General features: G+C 43.0%; 1 protein-coding gene across 2 annotated transcripts in view; it reads left to right on the plus strand.

The window, feature by feature from the left end:
- The window catches only part of ATP11A (ATPase phospholipid transporting 11A), a 231,298-nt gene that overhangs the window by 121,140 nt on the left and 82,904 nt on the right, over positions 1–27,254 (plus strand). For both annotated transcript variants that reach the window (XM_084616791.1, XM_084616792.1), the window contains exons 4-7: positions 10,107–10,187; positions 16,287–16,394; positions 20,936–21,064; positions 21,722–21,825. In XM_084616791.1, the coding sequence (XP_084472917.1) occupies positions 10,107–10,187; positions 16,287–16,394; positions 20,936–21,064; positions 21,722–21,825 (422 nt within the window). The remainder of the gene's footprint in view (positions 1–10,106; positions 10,188–16,286; positions 16,395–20,935; positions 21,065–21,721; positions 21,826–27,254) is intronic.

The following is a 27,254-nucleotide window of genomic DNA, read 5'->3' on the forward strand; positions in this document are numbered from 1 at the left end:
TGCTGCTGCAAAGCCAGTTATCCCCCATTCTGCATTTGTGCATTTGGTTTTCCTTCCCTACATGTAGCACCTTACATTGGTCTATGCTGAATTTTATTTTGTTGTCTGTAGCCCAGTTCTCCAGTTTATCAAGATCCCTTTGAATTTTAACTGTATCCTCCAAAGTGTTGGCAAGCCCTCCTAGCTTTGTCATCTTCAGACTTGATCAGTATGCTGTATTCCTACATCCAGGTCATTAATAAAGATGTTAAACAACACCGGACCCAGAACAGATCCCTGTGGAACCTCGCTTGAGACCTCCGTACAATCTGACATCATTCCATTAATAATTACTCTGTTTGCGGTTGTTTAACCAGTTATGTAGCCACTTAATGGTAGTTCCGCTGAGCCTGCATTTCTCTAGCTTGCTTATCAGAATGTCATGTGGGACTGTCTCAAAAGCCTTGCTGAAGTCCAAGTATATTATGTCCACCACATTCCCCCTACCCACCAAACCAGTTATCTTGTCAAAGAAGGAAAGCAAGCTGGTTTGGCATGATTTGTTCTTAGTAAATCCATGCTAGCTGCTAGTGATTACCCCTTCATCCTCCAGGTATTCACAAATTGAATGTTTTATACACTGCTCTAGTAGATTCCCAGGTATCGAGGTCAGGCTGACTGGTCTATAGTTGCTTGACTGGTCTATCGTTGCTTGACTCCTCCTTTTTCCCCTCTTTAAAGATGGACGCTATGTTAGCCCTTCTCCAGTCTTCCAGGACCAGTCCTGTCATCCATGGGTTTCCAAATATTATTGCTAGTGGCTCAGAGATTTCCTCAGCTAATTCCTTGAGTACCCTGGGGAGAATAGCATCAGGCTCTGCTGACTTGAATTCATTCAAATTGGTTAGAAGATCTGACATGTTCTGTACTTATCCCTATCTGCATCCCTTCCCCTTTATTGTCTGTAGTAATTTGACTAATTGTCCAGTCACATTTTGTTTTTTGTGAGAAGACTGAAGCAAAGTAGGCATTGAGCAGCTCTGACTTCCTATCATCTTTGGTTACCAAATTACCTTCTCCATTGAGCAGTGGACCCACACCATCCCTGATCTTTCTTTTTTGTCTGACTTATTTGAAGAACCCCTTCTTGTTGTCTTTAACATTTCTTGCCAGCTATATCTCATTCTTTGTCTTAGCTTTCCTGATTTTATGCAAACACATTTGCGCTGTTCCTATGTATACTTCCTTGATGATTTGGCCCTCTTTCCATTCCCTGTATGTATCCATTTTGGTTTTTATAGCTAAAAAGGTTCTTGTGCAGCCACATTGGCCTCCTGTTGCTCTTCTTATCTTTCCTCTGCATTGGAATAGCATGATGTTGAGGCTTTAGTATTACATCTTTTAGGAACTGCTAGCCCCTTTCAACTCCTGTACTTCCTAATTTGTCTTTTCATGGGACCTTGCCTACTCTTTTTCTGAGTTGGTTGAAATCCACCTTTCTGAAGTCCAGTGTCTTGTTTTGCTGTTCTTGTGTCTTGTTTTCCTTAGCATCTTGAATTCCATCAGTTCCTGATCCCTTCCTCCAAAGTTTCCGACCACCTTCATCATAGCAAGCATTTACCCTAATTAACTACTTTCACTATGGGGACAGGCTTGGATATTTCCAAAAGATAGAAACTTTTACCCAATTAAAACAAGGATTCATTCCATTAGGTTCCTACTAATCTTTGAAATGGGTTTTATATGGTATTTTAAAGGGTACCATTTGAAAGAACATCCAAGTATTTAGCAGATACCGATATCTAAAACTTAGAGGATACTTTATATGCTCAAAGTACTGGGCAATCATTAACTAATCATCACAGCACCTCTATAAAGTAGGTATGTAAATGTTGTTCCATTTTAGAGATGGGGATATAGAATAAATATTTATTGACTTGGTCAAAGTCACACAGCAATCAAGTGGCAGAACTCTGATTAGAATTTGGAGTTCCTCATTCCCAACCCTACACTCATTCCTCTTAACATTAAACAAATAAAAGACTGAGTGAGTGAGTTCTTAAGGATTTTTTTTCTTGTGCCTGCCTGCCTCAAAAGAAGATTAGAGATCAGAAAAAATAGTCACCTGTGGTACTATTAAATGGACAAGCAATTTGAAAATGGTCCTTAGTGCAGGTTTCACTATATTTATTCAGAACTATTGTTTTTTATTAATCTAGAACAGGGGTCTCAAACACTTGGCCCGCAGGGTTATTTTCTGTGGTCCGCGACCTCCACGCGGCCCCCCCAGTGTTTACCTAGAGTGGCTCCGGCCCAGCCCGGCCCAGCACACACCGGGGGGAGGGGGAGCACAGGGGTCTGTGTGTTGCCCTGGCTGCGCCTCCAGGTACCTCCCCCGAAGCTCCCATTGGCCATGGTTCCTTGTTCCCAGCGAATGGGAGCTGCGGGGGGCAGTGCCTGGAGGTGCGGCCAGGGCAACACACAGACCCCTGTGGGCCTCCACCCCAGGTTCCAGTCTCATCGCGGAGCGGCGTGGGAGCAGGGCAGGCAGGCGGGGAGCCTGCCCTGCCCCCGGTGTATGCCAGGCCGGAGCCTGCCCCCCGAACCCCTCCTGCAGCTGAAACCCCTGCCGCACCCCTCCTGCACTCCAACCCCCTACTGCACCCCACGCCCCTCCTGCACCCCGACCCCCTGTCCTGAGCCCCCTGCTGCACCCCACAACCCGACCCCCTGCCCTGAGCCCCCTGTCCCACCCCACACCCCTCCTGCACCCTGACCCCCAGCCCTGAGCCCCCTGCTGCACCCTGCACCCCCTGGGGGAAGGGAGGGGGTGGAGTTGGGGTGGGGATATCGGGGAAGGGGTTGGAATGGCGGCAGGGAAGGGGTGGAAAGAGTGGGGCAGGGGCCAGTGATTGTGCCATCAGGCCAACGTACTAGTCCTCATGTGGCCCTCGTGGTCATTTGAGTTTGAGACCCCTGATCTAGAACTAGAGTGATAGATTTGAAGGTCCAACCCCAAAAAAAAAAAAAAAAGGAATATTGGAAGCCACTCCGTTTGATTTTTTTTTTTTTAAATGGAGGGGACCTTAACCAGATAACTCAAGGTTTTTTCAACAAGAATGTGCTCAGATTTTCTTTCGACAAAATATTTTTTCAAAGAAGTGCCTCATAGGTTTGAAAGCAAAGAATAAAAATTCAGACATTTCCAGATACCTAACTTGTTGAAGACTTATTGCTGTTGCAATCTTGCAAAACTTGTTCTTTTTCTTTGAGTGATGGTCCCTATGTGTATTCCACACGTGAGTACACATGTGTCTGAATCTAGAAATTCTTCAAAGCAATATCTTTTGACCCGCACTTGCTCAGTTGCTCCCCTCATGTTTCTGACTGAGGGTATAAAAGGCAGTGTGGGTCAACACCCGCCCTGTTCCTTCTTACCTCCACATGGCCAGAGTCAGAATTGCGTCCTTCACTCCATGTATAAACTGTAGCATAAAATACTTGTAAATAGTTTGTCTATCTTAACTTATAGAATCATAGACTTTAAGGTCAGAAGGGATCATCATGATCATTTAGTCTGACCTCCTACACATTGCAGGCCTCAGGACCTTGCCCACCCACTCCTGTAATAGATCCCTAACCTCTTGCTGAGTTACTGAAGTCCTCAAATCATGATTTAAAGACTTCAAGTTACAGAGAATTCACCATTTACACTAGTTTAAACTGTAAGTGACCCGTGCCCCATGCTGCAGAGAAGACGAAAACCCACCATGGTCTCTGAAAATCTGACCCCAGGGAAGATTCCTTCCTGACCCTAAATATGGTGATCAGTTAGAGACCCTTAACTAGTTTGTAGTTAGTATAGTCTATGGTTAGTATAGAGTAGTTCCCTCACTCCCAGTTGGGGGAAATCTTCTCCAGGCCCAGGACTATGTCCAGAGACCTGAGCTTCAAGAATTGCATTTCCTGCCCTTGCTCCTTCTCCATCAGCAACGATCAACTGTGCCTGTACTGTCTGGGAGAAGTATATATCTCTGCAGGTGCAGTATCTGTTGATCCTTTCCACCAAGAACATAAGAGACCTGGCAGCCCTGACTTAAGTTCCTGATGGAGGAGGCTATGAGGCCCCGCTCTGATCAAGGCCCAGGAGACCTGCCTGTAAATTGGCCTCCACCAACCAGCAGTGCCCCTCCAAGTACATGGCTTGGAGCGAAACAGTTAACCTCAAAGCCCAAGGACTTTTCCTTCAGGGCTTTCTATGAGAATAGAGGGCACTCTCATGGGTGCAAGGACAGATCCTCACAGAGGACTCTCTCTAGCAAATGTGTTTCCTCCACAAGCCGGTCCAGGTTGGGTGAGACATCACGTCTGGAACCCATGGAAGTGGCTCTGCAGAAGATCCCCAGGTTGGAGGGCAAGGCATGCAAAAAGAGGGATTCGATGGTGACTGTGCTTCTGAAATGGAAGGACAGATGCTTACCAGTTCCATATTTGAGTGTGGGTCCAGACTCCTTATTGGTACTGCCTTGTTCACCTAAAGAATGTTCGGCTTCAACAAATGAGCCGGGTCCTTCAGACATATCTGTTGGAACTCCCTGGATCCCAAGCCATACAGGGACCTATGTAACACCAGAGGACATACTCCTCCCCTACTCACAGTCTCTTTTCTGGCCCTGCTGTCTTGAGGAATGTCCTTTCTCCAGAGGAGGAATCTTTACTGATGTCTCAGGTGCAGTTCCATCTCCAACCATTGGACGGGAGCGACCTGGAACCTGCTACCAATGGAACAGTCCTCGTAATCGGAGGAGTCAGAAGAGATAGCCACACAGTATCTCCGCTCAGGCACAGGAGCCCCAACAGACAGCCGAGAGGCCATACTTGCCATCTATCCAGGTATGGCCCTCCTAGGCACTGCTGGTACCGATTCCCCTGGGAGCCACTGCAATGGATGGATCCTGCCTTCTGGACTTATTGGGGCCTGTGGGATCCTTATGGTGGGCCTCTGGATCCCTTTCAGAAGTTGCACCCCTCCTCCCCTTCTCACCAGCCAGCTCCATCTGTGTACAAGGAGGAGGAGCCAGAACCAGTTCCACTGGTACCAACAATTCCAATAGTCATCGTCTTCATTATCCCCAGACAGTGCTGTCATTCTTTCATCGCCTCTTCTGCCAGGTCATAGAATCATAGAATATCAGGGTTGGAAGGGACCTCAGGAGGTCATCTAGTCCAACCCCCTGCTCAAAGCAGGACCAATCCCCAACTAAATCATCCCGGCCAGTGATGATCACTGTCAGTACCAGCAGCTTTTACAAAAGGTCACAAATGATCTACAGATCCCAATAGAGGTGGTTGAGGACCTTCCACACTAGCTCCTACATATTTTGCAACTACAGGGATGGAGTAAGGTGGCCCTTCCAATTATACTCTGTACTAGAGTCAGCCAGAGTGGCATGGTACACACCAGCATCTTGTGGCCCTACACCAAAAAGGGCCCAGCGACATTTTTTTGTTCCTGCCAAAGGAGCTGACTTCTTGTTTTCTCATCCTACCTCCAGTTCTTTGGTGGTACAGACAGTCATGGAAAGAGCTCAGTCGCACTATCAGAAATCCATCCCAGCACATAAGGGCTCAACGAGACTGGACCTCCTGGGAAGGAAGGTCTTCTCCGCCACATGTCTGCAGTTTCGCGTAGCTAACTACCAGCATTGGTAGCAAAATATGATTTTAACACCTATGCCAGGCTTGCAGACTTTAAAGATAAACTTCCCATAGGCAACCCAGTTCCAGTCCCTTCTAGATGAAAGGAAGTTAATAGCAAAGATGGCCCTCCAGGCAGAGATGGATGCTGCAGACACAGTATCCAGGACTTTGGCCACAGGACTTGTATTGTGGCGGGACTCATGGCTACATTTGTCAAGGTTTCCTAGAAAGGTCCAAATCACCATCCAGGACCTCCCCTTTAATGAGTCCAATCTTTTTTTAATGGAAATACAGATGAGTCCCTGCAGTTACTAAAGGACTTGATCTACTTTGCGGTCCCTGGGGATTTCCCCTCCTTCCCCCAGGAAGAAAATACCAGAGACAGCCTTTTAGACAAAGACCACTCCCTCTACACCCTCCCTATTGCCAGCATCCACATGAGCCTCTGTACAAATGCCAGCAGACTCATAGGTGCTGTTTCTCGGCTCCGTCTACTGCCACAGCTTCCACTCACTCCCAGCTGCAGGTCAAGGGCCATTTTTGGTTGAGACCTGCATACCACATTGATGCCACCCACATTTGTGTGCCATCTTACTCTTTTTGCCCACAGCTGGAACCAGATCACCCCGGACAGTTGGGTCCTGGAGATTATGCATCAGGGATACTCCACAGAGTTTCTCTCTTTCCCTTATCACAAACCCCGTTCCCAATTTCCCTTTGGGGACCACTCTCAGCAATTGATTTTTCATCTGGAGGCAGAATCCCTTTTACACCGGGGGTTATGGGGTGGTAGCAGCCCAGATCAGGGGTCTCAAACTCAAATGACCACGAGGGCCACATAAGGACTAGTACATTGCCTGAGGGCCGCATCACTGACTCCCCGGCGCTGCCCCCGCCGCGACTCCACCCCTTCCATGAGGCCCAACCTCTTCCCACCCCTTCCCTGCCCCCATTTCAACCCCTTCCCCGAAATCCCCACCCCTACTCTGCCCCCTCCCTGCCCCCAGGGGGTGCAGGAGGGGTGCAGGGGGCTCAGGGCAGGGGGTTGGGGTGCAGGAGGGGTGCGGGGTGGGGCAGGGGGTCGGGGTGCAGGGTACAGCAGGGGGCTCAGGGCAGGGAGTCGGGGTGCAGAAGGAGTGTGGGGTGCAGCAGGGGGTCAGGGTGCAGGAGGGGTGCAGCAGGGGGCTCAGGGCAGGGGGTTGGGGTGCAGGAGGGTTGTGGGGTTTACTAAGAGCCGCTCCGGCCTGGCGCGCACTGGGGGCAGGGGCAGACTTCCCGCCTGCCTGCCCTGCCCCCGCGCGGCTCCGGAAAGCGGCCGGAACCTGGGAAAGGGTGTGGGGGCCACAGGGATTTGTGTGTTGCCCTGGCTGCGCCTCTGGGTACTGCCCCACGCAGCTCCCATTGGCTGGGAACGGGGAACCGCGGCCAATTGGAGCTTCGGGGGAGGTATCTGGAGGCCCAGCCAGGGCAGCTTCCTGGCAGGTCCCGGGCGCTTCCCGGAGTGGCCTGTGTGCAGGGCAGGCAGTCGGGGAGCCCTCTAGGTAAACGCTGGGGGGGCCGCGCAAAGCTGGCAGGTCGCAGAAAATAGCCCCGCGGGCCGCATGTTTGAGACCCCTGGCCAAGATAAAGTGGCAGGGCTACACAGTGTTCCCATACCTGGACAACAGGCTTCTGGTAGGCTGATCTCATGGGGAATTCATGTCAGTGACAGGATCTCTTTGGCAACTTCTTGCTACCTTGGGCATTTGTATAAATAAAGTCCGTTTTGTCACCCATGAGGACAGTAAACTATTACCAGCATCCACCTGAGCCTCCAGGCAAAATAGGAGCACGACTGGATTCCGTCTCTGCAAGAGCATTTCTTTCCACAGACAGATGTCACATGATGAGCAACCTGATTTTCTGCATTACCCGCAAACCGCGAACTATGATGCACCAGCATCTCTTGCTGTTGGGTCACGTGGCTGCATACATCTACGTGATGCTGTTCGCCAGACTCGATTTACTGTGTCTGTAAGCCTGGCTCCACTGGACTTACCAGCCAAACAGGGACCACATCAACTCCAAGGTGACTGTTCCCATCAGAGTTCTCACCTCCCTAGCTTGGTGGTTGAACCCAAACAAAGTCATGGTGAGAACTTCTTTCAGCCCCCCCATACCAAGGGCAACCTTTGTGATGGACGCCTCCCTCAGGGAGGGGACCCTCACCTGGTCTACCACACAGCTCAGGATACCTGAACCCCCAAAAAGGCCAGACTGCATATAAATTTACTGGAACTGAGAGCAATCTGCCTTGTGTTCAAGGCTTCTTTCCCCTCATATGCCCGCTCCATGTACAGATAATGTCAGACAATATAATCATGGTGGGGTATATAAACAGAGGATTAAGATCTTGTCCTTTCTGCCTGGAGGCAGTCAGACTTTGGAACTGGTGTACCAGAAACCACCTTATGATACAGGCCGCATACCTTCCAGATGTTCATAACTCCCTATCAAACAAACTAAGCAGACCACAAATGGCAGATTCACAACACAGTCCTAACCAAGATATGTAGGAAATGGGGTACTCCGCTATGGGACCTCTTTGTGTCCTAGATGAACAGAAAACTTCCCCTGTATTGTTCCAGGGGAGCCATGGATTGCGATTCCCAGGGTGATGGTCTCCTGGACAGGTAGCCTCAGATACACCTTTCTTTCCATCTGCCTACTATTGCACGTCGTAGGGAAGATCCATTGTGACAGAACCCCCATCCTCCTCCTAGCACCCTGCTGGCCCAGACTATCCTGGTTCATGGAACTTCTAACAATGTCCATACACTCCCGTCAGGATCCTCCCTTTTCCAGATCTCCTAACCCTGGACAGGGGGGAAAAATCAAGCACCCCAGTCTGGGATTACTCCACCTCACGGCCTGGTGTTTGGATGGGCATCAGAAATAGAATGCCCATGTGCCACCCTGGTTTAGGAAATCCTTAACCAAAGTAGAAAGGATTCTCTATTAGAGTCTGTTATCTAGCTAAATAGAGACACTTTTCAGCCTGGGTCCACCTCCACCAACTTTCGCTGAATACCACGAGCATTCCAGAAGGATCGCGGAGCTAGCAGCCATTATGGCAGATCCTCCCTATAAAATGTTTCACAAAGAGAAGGTTTTCCTTACATTATACCCCAAATTTCTTCCCCAAGATTGTTTGTTTGACTTCCACATCTATCGGACAACACCATTACCTATATTTTTCCTCAAAACCCATGCTTCTTCCAAAGACAAGAGACGTCACTCCCTCAACATTAGGCTCACATTGCAGGCAGAATGCCAAACAACCAAACCAATTAGAAAATCTCTGAGACTCTATTGCCATAGCAGAAAGATGGTGTGGGCAAGCCATATCCTCCCAGAGGATTTCTAAGTGGGTTTTGGAATGCACATAGAATGCTACAAAATAGCAAATATTCCGCTCCTGGGTGTATTATAGATCACTCCATGCAAGCACATGCTGGCTCCATGGCATCCCTATGTGACGTTCTACTGCAGGACATTTGCAGGGCAGCATCTTGGAATTCTGTTGACATGTTCATAACACACTACACTCTAGACCAAGCAGCAATTGCAGATGCAGCCGTAGGAAGGGCATAACTACAAGCAATTCTGCTGCCACCTTCCTTGCACCTTTCTCTAGTCTGAGCACTGCTTGCCAGTCACCCATGTGTGAAATGTAAATAGGGACCACACATCGCAAAAAATGTCCAGCTACAGTAAGTAACCTCTATTTCTTCCTCAAGTGATGGTCCCTATGTGTATTCCACACATGGGTGACTGGCAAGCAGTGTTCAGACTGGAGGAGGGTGTGAGAAGGCGGCACAGAGATGTTTGTAGTGCTTCCTTTCCTATGGCTATGTCTGTAGTTGCTGCTTTCCATCCTCCATCCCTTCTGCTTCAGATCTGGTTGGATTGCAGTAAGAGGAGGAACTGGAGAGGCGTTGATCCACACTGCCTTTTATTCCTTGGTTGGGAGCGCAAGGGGAGCTACTGCACAAGTGCAGGTCAATTGACACTGCTTTGAAGAATTTCCAGATTTGAGCACATGGCGCACATGCATACTCACATGTGGAATACAGATAGGGACCACATATCTCAAAGAACCTACAGTTACAGTAAGTAACCTCCATTTTGACTGAGTGCATGATCATGAATTGGTGGATAGGCTTATATGTATTTGCAATTACAGAGGTGTCAGGGAACGGTATTGTCAATAGAAATAACCTTGATTTCTTATTGCACTTTCCTTTTTTTAATAAGTTGCGTTGTGTGTGGTATGTGTATGGTTATATTTTTTAAAAGCCCAATATAAATTTCATGCTTGGAAAATGATTGCATTAAATTCACAGAACAGTATTCAGGAAATGGTATGATTATTCTTTGTGTTGCAGTTAATTATTGATACGCCAACCAGTCCAGTAACAAGTGGACTTCCACTTTTCTTTGTCATCACTGTAACAGCTATCAAACAGGTGAGAGTTTCTTTGGGGGAAGCGGGGAAGTGAAACTGAAGAGTGTATGAAAATGTAAATTTTTTTTTTTTAAAAACAACTGCCAATGTTACTTTTGTTTGTTCTTAGGGATTCATGGGAAGGGTTATCCTTTCTTTGAGGGCTTTGCTTTTATTTTGAGGGCTTTACTTTTTATTTGCCTCTGTTTTAAGTAGAATTTTATTGGTTGTTAAATGATGCTGGCTTTCATTTATTCAACAGAACTTTCAAAATTATTTTGTAATGTTAGTTTGTACTTTGTGTAACTGTGTTCTGAAGAGTAGTTTATACAGTTGTGTCTATTAAAAGTAGCCAGATGTTTGTTTTTAGTTCCTAAATATTTATTCACCTACCTATTCAAAAAAATTAAAATATGTGGAGGAAGAATTACAGCAGTAGGTTATGGGAAAAAATTGTTGCTCTTATTGGTGAGGAAATTTCCAACATACATTTGTTGTGATATGTATAGACAACCTTTATACAGCATCCACAAGATGGACTTTTAATGGATCACATTAATTTTTACTCAAACTATTAACAGTTTATAACTAGATTTAATGGATCTTACAAATTATTGAGTATACTATATAATAATGCTTCAAGTATATTTAAAAATTATCTATAAAACTAAAATAATAAAATTCAAGTAAGTCAATACTTGCCATATCAATGTAGCTTGGAAGATCCTAATAAAGGTTCCCCTAATCTAAGTAAAATAATACTATAATATTATGGAACTGTGTCAGCCTTCCCTTTCTCTTTTGTATATTTTAAATTAATATTGCCATAGAGAGTGGATTACAGCAGTTTGTCACTCTGTGACCCCAGTACTGCAATGGTATCTGCTAGAGTGGATTGGTACACGTATCTAGAATCCCAGTAAAATCAGTGGGGGACCCTACACAGAATATATGCTATGACTTATCTGTGTAAGAATTTCGTATCTTCAATTACACTGGCTCAGCCTGTTCCCATTCAGACTCCAGTCTGCATTCTGCCATAGATCAGGACACCAACAGTTTCATTCAAACAATAGAGAGAGAAGAGAGTAAAGACGTGTTGTGATAATTGGGCTTACAAATTTACCCTAATTGTGAGCTCTATTGTGAAAAGTGAGTAAAAGTTCATAAAATGTTACAATAACCTAGAACAACAAATGTTGCTGGGAAAAGGTGCGAAAGAGAGATCAATTGAATTAATCCGAACAAAAAGGCCTACTGACATAATTCAAGGACTGAGTTAAAAATCATGTCTGGTAAACAAGAAAAATGTTGGACCAGAAATCAATTTAACCAGAATTGGTGTATAGGAAATTAGGCTTAATTAGTGGATAAAATAGTGAAGGGAAGAGCTATTTTACCAATTACTATCTTTTGGGGTCCTCAGAAAGACTTTGGAGGAGAATTAGCGGTAGTGGGCTGCCAACAACCGCTGACTAAGAGACAGAAGATCAGGAAATGGGTGAGCTTTACCATCATAGCTGTCACCTACTCCATTTCCTGAGACCTCAGGATCCACTGTAACACAGTTGGGCCTTCATCTTGACCCTGAGAGAAGTCCTGACCAAGTCAGGCCAGAGAGAGGGACCAAAATGACATCACCCCCTCTATTGAGACTGACTAAATCCCAGCCATCACCTGGGATGTGAGACTTCCTTCTGCCTCTCTGCACATTGTTTTTTTTCCTTCCCTACCTTATTTCTTCTATCTAATAAGAATCTGGGTTAGCTGGCTAAAACTGTGTTTTATGGCACTGCTATAACCCTGTGACCAGAAGGAGGCAGCTAAAAGCAATGCCCTAAACAGTCCTAGTACAAGTTTGTCAAGTCTTGGAGTAGCTAATAAGACAATATGCCATGCTTTTGTTTTTTCAGCAGTGAGGTGCAAGTTAAAGTCAACATGAGACAGAAGCCTGCATTTTCTGTCTTTTTATAGTTTTTTTTCTCTCCCCTTTTGAGTGTGTGTTTGTTTTGTCTTCTAAGAAACAGAATCAGACTTTAACACCACAACCACCACCACCACCTCCAGACCATCTCAACTAACTTCTTCTCTTTTCCCCAAAAGGGCCGTTATTACCACTTTAATACCTCTAAGACACTGTCAGATGGGGATGGTGCGTTTTGGTGGGATGTCTTTCTTAAAACTTTCTCCAGCAAAAGGGAAAGAGAACAAAAAATGTTGTTAAAACGAAAGCCCTACTTAATACTTCACATTTCAAAACTTTAACTGTTTCCTTCTTTTCTGCATCTTTATTAGAAGGTTAAAAAAAAGGTAATGTGTTTGCCATGGTACTAAGCAGGCTAAGATCTCGGTCTACCTAACCTTATTTAACACTGTTTAATATTGGACAGTGACAGGACCATGTTGACACCTTTAATTCTTTGGGCCAATATATTCCATCTAACATGATACAACAGAGGGTACAATTGTTTGAGACTCTGTATTAACACTTTCTGCTCAAAATTGTGTGATGCTATCTGCTAAGTGCCAGGAGTCAACACTCTTCGTACAGAAATTAGCCAGTTATTTTTCTGAACTTCTTCAAACACAAGTATTCTTTGCTCAGAGAAAGAAGTTGAGGAGATTATAGGACATCGAGAGATTCATATGTCAGCCTTCAGTTCAAAACTTCTTGGCTTGCAATGGGGCCTCTCTATTCCAATATTCCATGCCAACATTTGGGCTTGCCCCAATTGTGATCTCTAGAAAGAAAGTAACTTCAGTTGTGTTGTGCTGGGATAACTGGCTACCACAGTAGTTGTTTCAAGTCATGTGGCAGTGATGAATGCAGAGAATACTTATTCTACAAATTTCTCGTTCATTAGTTGTAAAAGAAATTACAAACAGCAGCGTTTTCAGTCCTTCACACTGCATGACTGACCGTACTCTGCAGTCACAGTCAGTATTTGCTGACACTAGGTGGTTGTGGGGAGCACAGCAGCTAGCTTCTTACGGGTGGCTTTTCCGCTCTAAGATTTGTCCTTTTAGCTCTGATGTGTCCGATGGAGCAAACAGGTCCCTGTCAGCACTTAGACATGGGGGAGATTTATCCACTGGGAGTACCCCATGGCTTATTTCTGGGGGGAGGGTCAGTAACGGGGAAGAGTTTAATATGGAGAATTAACACACAGCCCCCATTCTTCTGTCTCCTCTGTGCTGCATCTCCTCTCCCTGTAACCTCCCTCACTGGGCAGAGCTGGTTAAATCTACCACCTTGCACTGTCTCTCCCACTCTGCCTTTTAACACTCCGTTGTGGTTTGACCACACTCAGAGACTGGATTATTACAAAGTGTTCCCCATAACACGACACTTGTATCTCCTTGTGACTACCCTCAGAAGCTACAGCTGGTGTGGACTTTTGTGGGCCGCTTGTATACCCATGTGAGCTGCTGGGAGCATGTTACACAGGGCTCCAAAGGCTACATTGGTTCCCTATTCATTTCTGGGTGCAATTCAAAATGGTGATATTGTTCTCTTAGGCAAGGAGTTTCAAACATGCCTAAGGAAACTAAAAGTAAAACTCCCATTGAATTACAATGAAATTTTAAATCCCAGCCTTTAAACCCACTGTTTTTTAGGCTCTGTGTGTCTGGGGAATCACCTGCAGTAGAACCTCAGAGTTACTAACACCTCAGGAATGGAGGTTGTTCATAACTCTGAAACATTCATAACTCCAAACAGAACATTATGGTTGTTCTTTCAAAAGTTTACAACTGAACATTCACTTAATACAGCTTTGAAACTTTACTATTGTGGCAAATTACCAGCACTACTATGATGGGTCCCGCACTCTCTCTTCTTGTGGGGGGAGTTCAGGGCTCCATTTCTCACCCCAGATCTGGGGTATTAACTGTCCCACTAGTATCCCAGAGAAGGGGAATGGAGAGGGAGAGACTCAGGCCCGCCCTCTACTCCAGGTCCCAGCCCAGGGGCCCTAGGGATCGCAGCAAACTACTTGAACTAGTGATTCCTTTCCCTGGGCTACTTCCCTCTCCGGCCCTTCAGCTTCTGGGGCTTCCTGCCCTTTCTCTGCTTGGACCAGGTTTCTCCCAACCCCTTGTGTCTGTGGAGTCCCTCTGCTCTGCACAAGCCAGGTTTCCCTTTACCTAGGGTCTTGGTCTTCTGGCCCACCACAGCACTTCTCCAAACTCTCCTCTGCTTCCCTTTAAGCTGCTCTCTGCTCCAACACCAAACCACTCTGCTTCAAGTCCTCCAACTGTCTGATTGGAGCAGGGGGGTTTTATCAGGTGACTGGCTTCAAGTGCTCTAATTGGCTTCAGGTGTGCCAATTAATCTATAGCAACCTCTCTTCCCTCTACAGGGAATAAGGCTCTCATCATCCTGGGGCTTACATATCTCTCCTCTATCACCCTCATGCTGCCCTCTGGGCATGCTGTATCACACTATATAGAAGAAAAATGCTGCTTTTCACCGTCTTAATTTAAATGAAACAAGCACAGAAACCGTTTCCTTATCTTGTCAAATCTTTTTTTTTAAACTTTATTTTTAATCATTTACATTTAACACAGTACTGTACTGTATTTGCTTTTTTTTCTCTCTCTCTCTGCTGCTACCTGATTGCATACTTCTGGTTCCAAATGAGGTGTGTGGTTGACCAGTCAACCTCATAACTCTGAGGTTCTACTGTGTTTCTTTAACACAACAATTGAGATTAGCTGATTGGAATTTCTGACGACTAGGGCAGGATGTTTTAAATTGATGGCCATAGACTCTGGAATTTGCTTTTCCTGCTGGTCTAACAAAGCCTGTGGAGTATGACCTTCAGTGGATCTAAAGGTCATCTGGCCTTTTCTCATTCATTAGTTAGTAAAGAAATTACAAACAGCAGCATTTTGATTGCTCCCATTGCTGGGGTATATTTGTGTCTTCAGCTGGATTTTGGAGTTATCTTTTCATATTTGGTTGACATGTAAAATTGCTTTTTAATTTGTGTGTATGCTCCTGCACACATGTAATGGGTGCATTTCTAAAAATAAAAAAAAAATAAATACAGCCACAGAAAATCCTTTATAAGCTTGAAGTTACCCTTTCTCATAAAAAGAATGGAAAATCTGTGGGGTGAAATGTCACTTGATATTGTTAGCAGCTGTTGTTGCATCTTCCAGTTGTCATTAATCATAAGCAATATGCTGAATTCTGCCCCTGGATATATGGCACCTATTGCTTGTGTCTAGGAATTTCCAGGGAATTTAAAGCAAAAGAGCTGCTTAGGTCAGCTCTCTGTTTAAATATCAGTTCTAGCATCTGATCTTCTTGTGTATATTAGGGGCTTCCGTGGAATTAATGCAAGAGAGATTTTGGGAGGATGGGAAGTAGGAGGAACTTTGACCTCCCCAAAAAAGGATCCATTCATTTTTTTTAAAAAACTAATAAAATAGTAAAACTAATTTTTTAAATTTTATAATATGGCTATACAGATTTGAAAGCAGAGTTATCATTGTATTGCTGAGATCCTCAACCATATTTATATGTGTTCCTCTCTAATGTAACCTTATAAATTGGTGAAATAATGCATCAACCAAAATAAGCATCATCAAGGTCACTTTCTCAAAACTTATTCTGGAGGGTTGGTATATTGTGTACACCAAATAATAGTTCAGTGTAATCAGAAAACAAACAGGGAAACTCCCCAGTTTGTAGTTCATTCCAGCCCTGTAATCGCTTCATGTTGAGCCCAACCTTACCAAATGCATTCTGCACACTTTGTCTCCTGAGTAGCCACCCTTATAGGAGACCCCTCAGAGCGCTTGGGCAAGGAGTGGTGGAAATTGAGCTGGAGTTTACCCATTATTCACAAGAGACCAAGAAGTGGCTCTGCATTTTTTCACAAAGCCTACTCACACCATCAGATTATCTTCACTTATGTTATTTAAGCACATCTGATTTGCTAAATACTAAACTATTGAAGATTTTAGTGATACGCTTTACTTTTTATTATCATTTTGTAATCGAAAATTCTTTAACTATTTTTGTAAGAAAGCTTTGATCTACAACTGCAATGTAAAGTGTGGCTAGCTGCATTTCCTTAACTTTATGCCATTCCACTTCACTTTTTTCTAGGGTTATGAAGATTGGCTTCGACATAAAGCAGACAATGCAATGAACCAGTGCCCTGTTCATTTCATTCAGCATGGCAAACTGGTTAGAAAGCAAAGCCGAAAATTAAGAGTAAGTAACAACTAACACAGGGTGTTTTTTTAGGGATCAGGCTTATCTCTCCCCGCTTTCCCCACTTGCAAAACAAATTAGACAAAAATGTAGAGCACTCAAGATCACAGTATTCACTACATCAATATGGAAAATAAAAGTTTAGAAAAATATTTTAAAACGATTAAATCTGAATAAAATATTGTTAAAAGCTATAGCATTTCCTTCCTCATCCTTGCTTTGCTAGGTTCTCCCCTATTAATTCCCTATGCTGGGTTGTCTCTCTACCCTCCTTGGTCCTTTCATTATCTCCTTCTTAACTTCCAGCCCTTCACTTGTGGTTTTTCTTCTGTTTTCATCTCTCTCTCTCTCTCTCTCTCTCTCTCTCTCTCTCTCTCTCTAGGAAAGTAAAAATGATTAGCAAGATATCTCTCTTAATCCAGTTTTGATGCAAAATTCATTGACTAATTCCTCTCCTTCCAAAGAGGACACAGCCCAATCAGAATACAATCCTCGCTTTGTACCTTTTCAGCATCATAAAGCCTCTCCTTTAGATTTCTACCTTTGTACCTGCACCCCTGATATTTTGGGGATTATTTTCAGAAACTAATGTCTGTAAATTCTCATAAGCAAAGCAACTTGCCTACCTGGTTTTAATTTTCAGAATGTCAACAGTTTGAAACAATTGATGGGCATCTCTTTGGAATACCTGGTTTTTTTTTCCCTGGTGCCTCTTACTTTGCCAGAATTGTCTTGTCAGAGCTCTTGGCAAAATTCCTTGTGACCCTTCCATTTGGTGTTCTGATCTCTTCACTAGCCTAGTATTTTTTTTTTAAGACCATTTATCCTTATCACACAGTTCGTTTGGGTCTCTTCATCTTTCCCTTTTCAAACAAGCAGCTGTAGCTCTAGTGCCAGTCAGGTATTCTTAAATCCTCACAGTCAAAAAAAAAAATTACTCTTGCTACCATTTTCAGTATAAATATAATTCACTGTTTGTTTGTTGTAAACATAAGCACATTTAATTCTGGTGGTGCGAGTTCTGTAGTTGCTGCATTGGAGTGTTGCTTTTTTTAAGACTTCTGAAAACATGCTCTATACCTTGTCCCTCTCAGATTTTGGAAGCACTTCAGATTTTTAAACCTTGGGAGGAGTGCTATAGCTATCTTTAGAAATCTCACATTGGTAGCTTCTTTGCGTTTTGTCATATCTGCGATGAAAGTGTTCTTAAAATGACCAGCATGTGCTAGGTCATCATCCGAAACTACTATAACATGAACTATGTGGCAGAATGCTGGTAAAACAGAGCAGGAGACGTACAATTCTCCCCTAAGGAGTTGAGTCACAAATTTAATTAACGCATTGTTTTTTCAACTAGCAATATCAGCAGGGAAGCATGTCCTCTGGAATGGTGGTCGAAGCATGAAGGGGCATACAAATGTTTAGCATATCTGGCATTTAAATACCTTGCAATGCTGGCTACAAAAGTGCCACGTGAACGCCTATTCTCATTTTCAGGTGACATTGTATATAAGAAGGTGGCAGCATTATCTCCTGTAAATGTGAACAAACTTGTTCGTCATAGTGATTGGCTGAACAAGAAGTAGGACTGAGTGGACTTGTAGGCTCTAAAGTTTTACACTGTTTTATTTTTGAGTGCAGTTATGTAACAAAAAAAATCTACATTTGTAAATTGCACTTTCACAATAAAGAGATTGCACTACAGTACTTGTATGAGGTGAATTGAAAAATACTATTATCATTTTTATAGTGCAAATATTTAAAATAAAAAATAACAATATAAAGTGAGCACTGTACACTTTGTATTCGTGTTGTAATTAAAATAAATACATTTGAAAATGTAGAAAAAAATCCAAAAATATTTAATAAATTTCAGTGGATATTCTATTGTTTAAGAGTGTGATTAATACTGAGATTAATCACGATTAATTTTTTTGAGTTAATCGCGTAAGTTAACGGCGATTAATCGACAGCCCTAATTTTTATTGTTCCTTAACTGTTTGGTGAAAATCGATGTTATTACTCCTTTGTCTTCTAGGTAGTAGACTTCTGCAACTTTCTTGTGATAAGAGGTCTGTGACCAATGTGCTTTACATGTTCTTAATATTCCTTCTTTTCACAGTTCACTCCGTGCCTTTATATGACTGTGTGTTTGTATCAAAGAGCTTGTTTAGGCTAGTTCCTTAATTTTGCAGCCTAATGACTGTATCATAAATCTAGGACATACATATTTAATACTAACTGTATTCACTTTAATAATGATTCAGCCCAAATCAAAAAGAACAGTAGAAAAATTAGTAGTTTGTAGTACACTAATTGAAATTTTGCTCAACATAAGTATAAACAAAAGAAAAAAGTTACTAAAAGGGAAAGTCCTCTTTTCACCAGTGCACTGGTAAATGAAATCAGAGGTGCACTTAACAATTTTGGTTAACAGGCTTCCTGTTGCTGAGCTTTATTTTTACCTTTCTAACTCTTGTGTTTTCCCTTCTTGAATTAATACTAGGATAAGTTTAATTATTAATCATTCACATTTTGGCAGGTTCTTATTACAGGTTGCTCAGTTTCCTAGATCAACTCAAGTTTTTTGTATGCTATGGATTGCAGAGTGAACCCTTGCTAGAATCAATACATTTTATTTGTAGTCTGCGACTCTTGGAACTCAAGAAACCAATCTTTATGAATTTCCTGCATACATTCTCTTTATGATTTTAAAATACCTTCAGTGGCAAGCTGGAACCCTATAGAAAAAGTGTCAGTGTGGATTATGCTCATTCATTCCTGAGTTTTACTGCTTGAATCCTCAGCAGGCAAGCTTGTCAGTGACTACTCAAAAGGGTTCATGGTTTTGAAGCAGCAGATTGGGTCCAAAAACTACTGACAAAAAAGTCTAAGAAATCTATTTTAGAGACCCTTTGGATGCATTGAAGACAAAGAAAGGAGGAGGCAACAGAGACCATAGCCATATGGTCAGACACACACACAAACAAAATGGAGGATACAAGGATTCTAGATTTATTACGCCTTGGCACCAACATATAAATTAGTGTGATACACCTCAATACTCGGCAGATACAGAAGTTGGGTAGGCAGCTGAGCTAATTCATTTGGAATTCCTTCCATAATCTGGGAAATGTAAAAATACATTTTATGAAGTACTACCTAAACTGTCTTGATTTTTACTTTTATACTTACTTGGTCCTTGTCAATTACCAAAATATTTGTGTATCGTTAGAATTGCTCACCTCCTAAAAGTTTGTTTTGGTGATGTCAAAATTCAGTCTTTACTGTCATAATTTTCTGTTATGAAATTCATTGTGACCACACTAAATCCTTCTGACAAGAGGAAAGATTAACTAGAAAACTATTTAGACAAGGACATCTTAACATGATAAAGTAGGCAACCCAAGAAATCCACACTAGTCGAATGTTCAGCTCGTCAAAATTCCAAAATTTATTTTTTTTATATTTTTCATTGAACCTTTGATATTTTTACAGCCCCCTGACTAAATTCTTACAATTTTTTGACCTTCTTTGACCTGCTGTACTTAAATTTGAGTATAAAATTATATATCAGAAGCTGCCTCTATGGGGGGAAAAAATCTTTAAAATAATCTTTGACTGTGGGAGCTGGTTTGTTGAACGATAGCACTCTATAAGAAGCCTATAGTCTTGTTGACAAGGTCTATGAAAGTATCAGTTATGGTTACAGAAATCTGAATTAATTTACTGGACACCAATATGGATGGGAGATGAGATGAACTTTTCATGAAAACTTTTGCTAAAAATTTCTTTCAATTAAAAAAAACCGAACTTCAAATTTTTTCAACCAGCTCAATATCAACAGCCAGTGATACTGGGTCATCCCCAGTTTCGGCATAGAGTCAGACTCCAGAGTCACACTTCTGACTTGGCTCATTGTGTAACCCGGGGTTGGCAACCTTCCTCACGCGGTCCATCGGGGTAATCCACTGGCAGGCCACGAGACATTTGGTTTATGTTGACCATCCACAGGCATGGCCCCAACAGCTCCCAGTGGCTGTGGTTCATCGTTCCTAGCCAATGGGTGCTGTGGGTGGCTGTGCTTGCAGATTGTCAACGTAAACTAAATGTCTTGCGGCCCGCCAGCAGATTACCCTGATGGGTCGCGTGCTGAAGGTTGCCGACCTCTGGTGTAACCTATCTGTGCCTCAGTGTTTTTATCTGTAAAATAGGGATAATACCATACATGTGTATATCTAAAAGGGATGTTGTAAGGCTTAATAAAATAATCTGCCCTTTGAGGATCTCAAAGTACTTTTGAGATCCTCAGAGGATAGATACTATCCCAGTGCTAAGTATTATTTATTGTCTTACAGGATGTAGTACTTCTTTTGAGAATTGTAAATGCAGTTCCTTAGTCTTGTGATGAAATCTCAGCCCTATTAAAGTCAATGAAAATTTTTCCATAGACTTCGATGGAAGAAGGATTTCATCCTTGGAATCTGATCTTTGGGCTATTTAACTAATGATAAACATGTTTTCTTTTCTATTTTTTTTAGGTTGGAGACATTGTGATGGTAAAAGAAGATGAAACATTCCCATGTGACTTAATATTTCTGTCAAGCAGCAGAAGGGATGGAACATGTTTTGTTACAACAGCTAGTTTGGATGGTGAATCTAGTCATAAAGTAATAAAATACTATATTTTTTTATTTTAAAAATGCTATTACAAACTTTTTTGCATACAATGCACAGTAACATCCTATATAATAGTGTAAACAAAATATTGGTTTGTGTGATTTTTTTTTTCATTTAAGCTATCATTAACTTACTTCTGTACCATTGAGCCATTTTATGAGGAATTTCCTAACTGGTGCTTGCTTATGTGTACTTGCACTTTTGTATGCGCCCAACATGGGCACTCAGAGGTGAAGCACAAGCTAGTGTTGTGCATGTGTATACATACGTGCAATACTGATTTGTGCAGGATTGGGGGCACTGAGGCATGCACCTATTATGTAAAAGGTTAATAGGTAAAAGGTTAAGAGAAAGCAAAAATATTTCACTTAAAAATTTGGGCTGCTTAGATTAGAGGAAAAGAGAGTTCATACTGCAAAGAAAACTGAATCAATCTGTGAGTTATGACAGGCAGAGGAAAATTCCATATCTATATTTGGAAGTGCATATTTTTTAACAAGAATCAGGATTACGTGGCTCTTGACAGTCTAGCACAAAATATGAAAAATTTACCTACTTCATGGCCCTTCTTTTAATTACATACATAACTTGGTCACCGCATGTGTTTTGGCTTATTATTTTTGTTGCACCTTTTTCATTCATTCTAGACTTACCGTGCTGTTCAAGATACAAAGGCATTTCATAATGAACAAGATATCGATGCACTGCACGCTACCATTGAATGTGAACAACCTCAGCCTGACCTTTATAAGTAAGAAAATGACTTGTATTTTTATAGCTTTAGTATATGCTACCAAGGAATCCTGTAAACAAACTATAAAATAATGTAATTATTAAAGGGATGCTATCAATTCAAACTTAGCCCAAAATTTAATTTAAGACAATTAAATAAAAATCCAGTGAAGTGGCTGATTTTTGTAAACAAATGGTCTCCTACAGTATTTGAAACCTAAGCATTGCAGTCTAAGAAGATCAAAGTGAAACTGATTTTCATTGTCCCAAGCAGACAGGCAATTCAAAGGCAAGTAAGGAGCATAAATAGTGACATGTAAATTGGATTTTTAAAAAATCTTTCTTCTATATTTTTAGATGTTCAAAACATGGGCTAAGAAATGTGTGTTTGCAACCTCACAATCCCTCAATTTTTTACTTAGTTGTTCTAGTTGCGTATAGTTAGTACTCTTAACTAAGCTAACTAATACTAAGTGTTTTCCCTGGTGATGCCCTCACCAAGGTTCAAACGTTGTCCATCGTGCAGAGGGGTGATTCCTAAATGGTTTGTAATTGTATGTATGGACGATCATTTGGCAGCCCTGCAAATGTCCAGTATTGAGATGTCACTTAAGAACGCCATTGACGTAGCTTGTGCTCTCGTAGAAAGGCTGCCTAGCCCTTCACACAGTCCACGTACAACACAAGTAGATGAGGCAAAGCATGACAGGGTTTAGTCTAGAAGGATAGATGTCATCTGATGTCTAACCTGTGAAGGTGCTGCTCTTCCAGGGATGAATGTGGCTTAGGAAATAAAACAGGTAAATATACCACCTGGTTCAAATGAAACTGAGAGACTTCTCTAGACATAAATGTTGATTACAGCTGCAATGTCGCTTAGTCTTTGGACAACTGCGTATAAGGAGGCTCTGCCATCAAAGCCTGTAATTCTCAGACTCTCCTTGCAGATGTTATCACCACCAGGAATGCTGTCCTTTTGACACAAGGAAAGGAAAGTGACAAAATGACTGACAGGCTCGACCAGAGGTCCCATCAGAGCTGCTGAGACTGTATTAAGATCCCAAAAAGGAACTGGTTCTTGCCCTGGCAGATGGAGATGAAACATTCCTTTTAAGAATCTTGTTACCACTGGAAAATACTGCTCTCCCGTGAATAGGTAGATGAAACCTTGAGATCATTTCCAGATGCACCTTCCATGAGCTAAGCATAAGGCCCCATGACTGAGGATGCAGCAAGTTCTCCAAGATGTCCTGGATGCAAGCCAGCATCAGCTGAATTCCATGGGCCAAGGTCACATTGAAAACCACTTCCATTTTGCCTAATAGGCTATTCTGGTATTGAGTAGGACCTGTCAAGCAGCTGGCAAACATTGCTCTTCCTCTTCATTCAATTACTGAGCAGCCTTGCAGTGAGATGCAGGGAGCTGAGCGCAGGATACAAATTGAAACTGTGATTCTGTGTGAGTGGGTTAGGATGGAGAGAAAAAGATATGGGAGGCTGAATGACAACATGAGAAGATCAGAAAACCAACACTGCCTCCTTGGTCATGCCAGGGCAATGAGGATGAGCTTGACCCAATCCACTTTCGGCTTGAGGATGACTTGTGGAATGATAGGATCAGAGGTAAAGCATAGAGGAGTGTTGATTGCCACCTGATTTGGAAGGTGTTGATCAGAGAGGCTGGACTGAGGGCCCCCTCTGTAACCCCCAAGATCAGACTCCAGGCTCCCTTATAATGGCCTGCCTACATTTGTAACTCAATCCTCAATTTGTCTGGTTTTGGTAGGTTAAAGGGGTTGGCCTGCCCCAGAGGAATTGCCAGGGTTTTACCAGAGGGTTTCTCTCTGACCTTTGGAGGACTCCCCAAAACAGACTAGATCTGTTAACCCCCAGGAGGACCCGGATACAGCCTTCCGCTGAAAGGATTTACACTCAGATAGTAATCCTTCAAAAACAAAAGTAACCTTTATTTAATGCAATATTTCCTAATACAATAACTCTAAAACACATAATAATATTAGGAAAACATGGCAGATCTAAAACATATACTAAAGAAATAAACCACATGTTTTCTTAACAAAGGTATAAAATCCTGTTAGCACAGATGCACATTAAAGTATGCAAAATTGCAATATCCTACAATTGGAAAACAGCTTTAAGTGATTGCATTCTATATGGGATGGCCAGTCACACAGAGGAGGCTGACAGCAAGTTCTTAAACATTAAAACTATACATATAACAACAAAGTATACATACACAATCATCCAGCTTTAACATCCCATACATACACATTTACATATTACCTTATATGTATATTGGAGTCATTATGCTTTCTACTTTGATATCTTCCCCCTTCCCTCTGACTGTTCCTTCTGTTCTGTCAAAATGGCATTGTTATTGCTGCTGTTTTTCCACCGCTTACTGATACATAATGATTTAGCTTTTTTAGTGGACTTCCTTCTCTCCCGTTTCTATCCGCTATGATTCTTTTTTCCCACACAGATACAGGTACTTTTCCACTTTCACAGACAAACTAACTAAAGCCTCTCAGCTCCTTGCCTTATATACAGATTTTGATCTGTTCTGATTGGTTGTTTCTTCAATCCCTATCATTATCAGCCAATCAGCTTTGAGCCCTCTCTCTGTCAATCAAAGTTGGACCTGATTGAAAACCTGCGCTTTAAAGATGGACCTGTTTGAAGACCTGTGTTCTGCCTAACTGACCCCACTCTTCAGGTTTCTGGAGTGACCTTTATTTCACCCCAACCAGCCTTCTTGCTGCTATTGGCTGAATCGTTCTAAGGCCTCCATTTTGGTTTTCACAGCTTTGGTTTCTTGCGACCACCATCTTGCTTTCTCTAGCTGTAACTGCTTAAAACTTTCTTTATTAACGATCTAAATCCTTATAATTACCAAATATATATATATATACACACACACACTTATATGTACCTTAACATTATGTTTCACTGTCACCAGTCCAATTTCACTAATTTACATAAACCCCAAATTCGATCTTTCTCTCCTTCAGCTAATGGTGACAGATCAGTACTATTGATGCTGGACAGTGCCTCAGTGCTGATCAGTGTTTGCAGCACACAGAGAAGCTGGAAAATCCTTTGTATCACCTTGAGAGTAGAAGAGACAGCATTTCCTGTTTTCTCTTGTAATGAATAGGTTGATTGTCAGGCTGCCCCCAAGCTGTGAAGTTGATTTGCAGAATACTGGGCTTCATAGACCACTTGTGACTCAGGTTAAAATTCCTGCTGAAATGGTCCATGAGATGGTTCTGGGCTCCGGGCGAGTTATCAGCTATCAGAGTGATACTCTACTTGATGTAGAACTGCCACAGCCTGGTTGCCTCTTCGCAGAACACTCTGGAGTGTGTTCCCTGTCGCCTGCTCAAATAATACACAGCAATGGTAATGTCGCTAAGTATGTGAACCACTGAGCCTCTGGTGTGGTCTAGAAAAATGTGACATGCATTATGATGTTGATATGCCGTGGAGCATCCTGCTCCGATCACAGATGCTGAACATTCAGTGGAACCAGATGTGTTCCCCAACCTATCAGAGAGGTGTTGGTGACCACAGTCCTGGTTGTTAAGAGCCAGACAAAGGGAATGCCCTGACATACATTCCTTTGAACCATCCATCACTGGAAGGAGCCCAGGATCAACAAAGGGAGGCAGACTAAGGGGCGACGGGTTGAAGAGTAAACTGTCCTGAGCCACATTTGAAGAGGAAGAAGGCAAATTGAACCACCTGAGTGTGATATAAGAGCCTCAGACATGTGCAAACTGTCTTGGAAGGCTGGAACTGTAGACCCCAAAACAAAAGTGACAAGTGGTCTGAGAATCGTCAGTTGTCAAAAAAACCTCTCAAATGTGTAGAGTCTATTAGGGCCTTAGTGAACTCAATTTTCTGAATGGTGACAAATGTTGACTTCCCACTGTTTAGGATGAGACTCAGATGGTCAAGCAAGCACAGCGTAATGGGTACATGAGAATATTTTCTCTGGACCTGTCCCTTAGTAACCAGTTGTCAAGATACAGGAAGACATGGGTTCCCTTGTTCCTGAGGTCTGCCATCAGCATGATCATACATTTGGTTAAAAACCCAGGGACAGAAGACAGACTGAAGGGGAGGACTATGTATTGAAAATGATGGTTTGCCACAATGAACTAGAGGAATCTTCTGTGGCTTGGGAGGATCACCACATGAAAATAAGCATCCTGAAGGTCCAGAGCAGCAAACCAGTCATTGAGTCAACCCAGGAGGATAGTTGACAGGGTTAGCATTCAGAGCTTCATGTATCCTATATATATGATAAAGCTGCATAGGTCAAAAGTAGATCTGCCCCTCCTTTTGGATTTGGGAACCAGAAAGAACCAGAAATAAAAACCTTGACGCTGGTGCACCAGAGGAATTTCTTCCACTGCTCCCAGAACCAGTAGAGATTGGACCTGCTCAAGGAGCAGTATCCTGTGAGAGGAATCCCTGAAGAGAGACTGGGAGGGAGTGTGGGGAGGAAAGGTGAAGAGGAACTGGATAGCGTAGCCTGATCTGACAATTCTTAGGAACCAGCTGTGGGTGGTAATCAGGCCCCAAACATTGAGAAAGCAGGCCCCAAATGGTGGGGGGGGAGGGGGAGAAGAAAAACAGGGAAACGAGATAATTGAAGTCCCAACTGGAAAAAGGAGTCACACTTGATGCTTGGGGGTGCTGGCGTAGGTCACGTTGACTGGCAGAACCCAGAGCCGGAATGCCCCCATTTGGGACATATGTCCTTTTCTAGGTAGTACTGCTGACTCAGGGGAGAGGAAGATTGCCCAAAGGGGTGTTGAGGGCAGTGCTGCTGCTGGCACTGTTGCTGGGTGCTGTAATGGCACATTTTGGCCACCAGCATAAACACCCCCAAGGAACATAGAGTAGCGCTAGAATCCTTGAAGGAGTGCAAAGGTTCATTGGTTTTGTCTGAAAAAGCACCCGACTGTTGAAGGGCAAATCTTCTATTGCCTGCTGCACCGCAGGAGAAATACCCAAACTGTGCAGCCAGGATGCCCTTCTCATGGTCACGGCTGAAGTCATCACTCTGGCCAAAGTGTCGGCCACGTCAAGCACACACTGCAGTGACATCTTCGCTACCAAGCAGCCTTTGGTAATAATCACTCGAAATTTCTCCTTGGAGGCTTCAGGCAGGTGGTTTGTAAACTTAGACATAGCTGTCCAATTTACAAAGTTGTACTTGGACAACAATTCCTGCTGGTTATCAAACAACATTGGCGGGGAAGAGGAGTTATAGATCTTTCTACCATTTAGTCCAGTCATTTAGAGTCCTTGTCCTGAGGAGTGGACTTAAATTTGCCCTGCTGGGCTGTGTTGTTCCCAGCGGTTATGACCAGGGATATGGGGTAAAGTGGAAGTAAAACCCCTCAAATCCCAGCG

The sequence above is a fragment of the Lepidochelys olivacea genome, assembly GCF_965140295.1.
Source record: "Lepidochelys olivacea isolate rLepOli2 genome assembly, chromosome: 1".
Lineage (NCBI taxonomy): Eukaryota > Metazoa > Chordata > Testudines > Cheloniidae > Lepidochelys > Lepidochelys olivacea.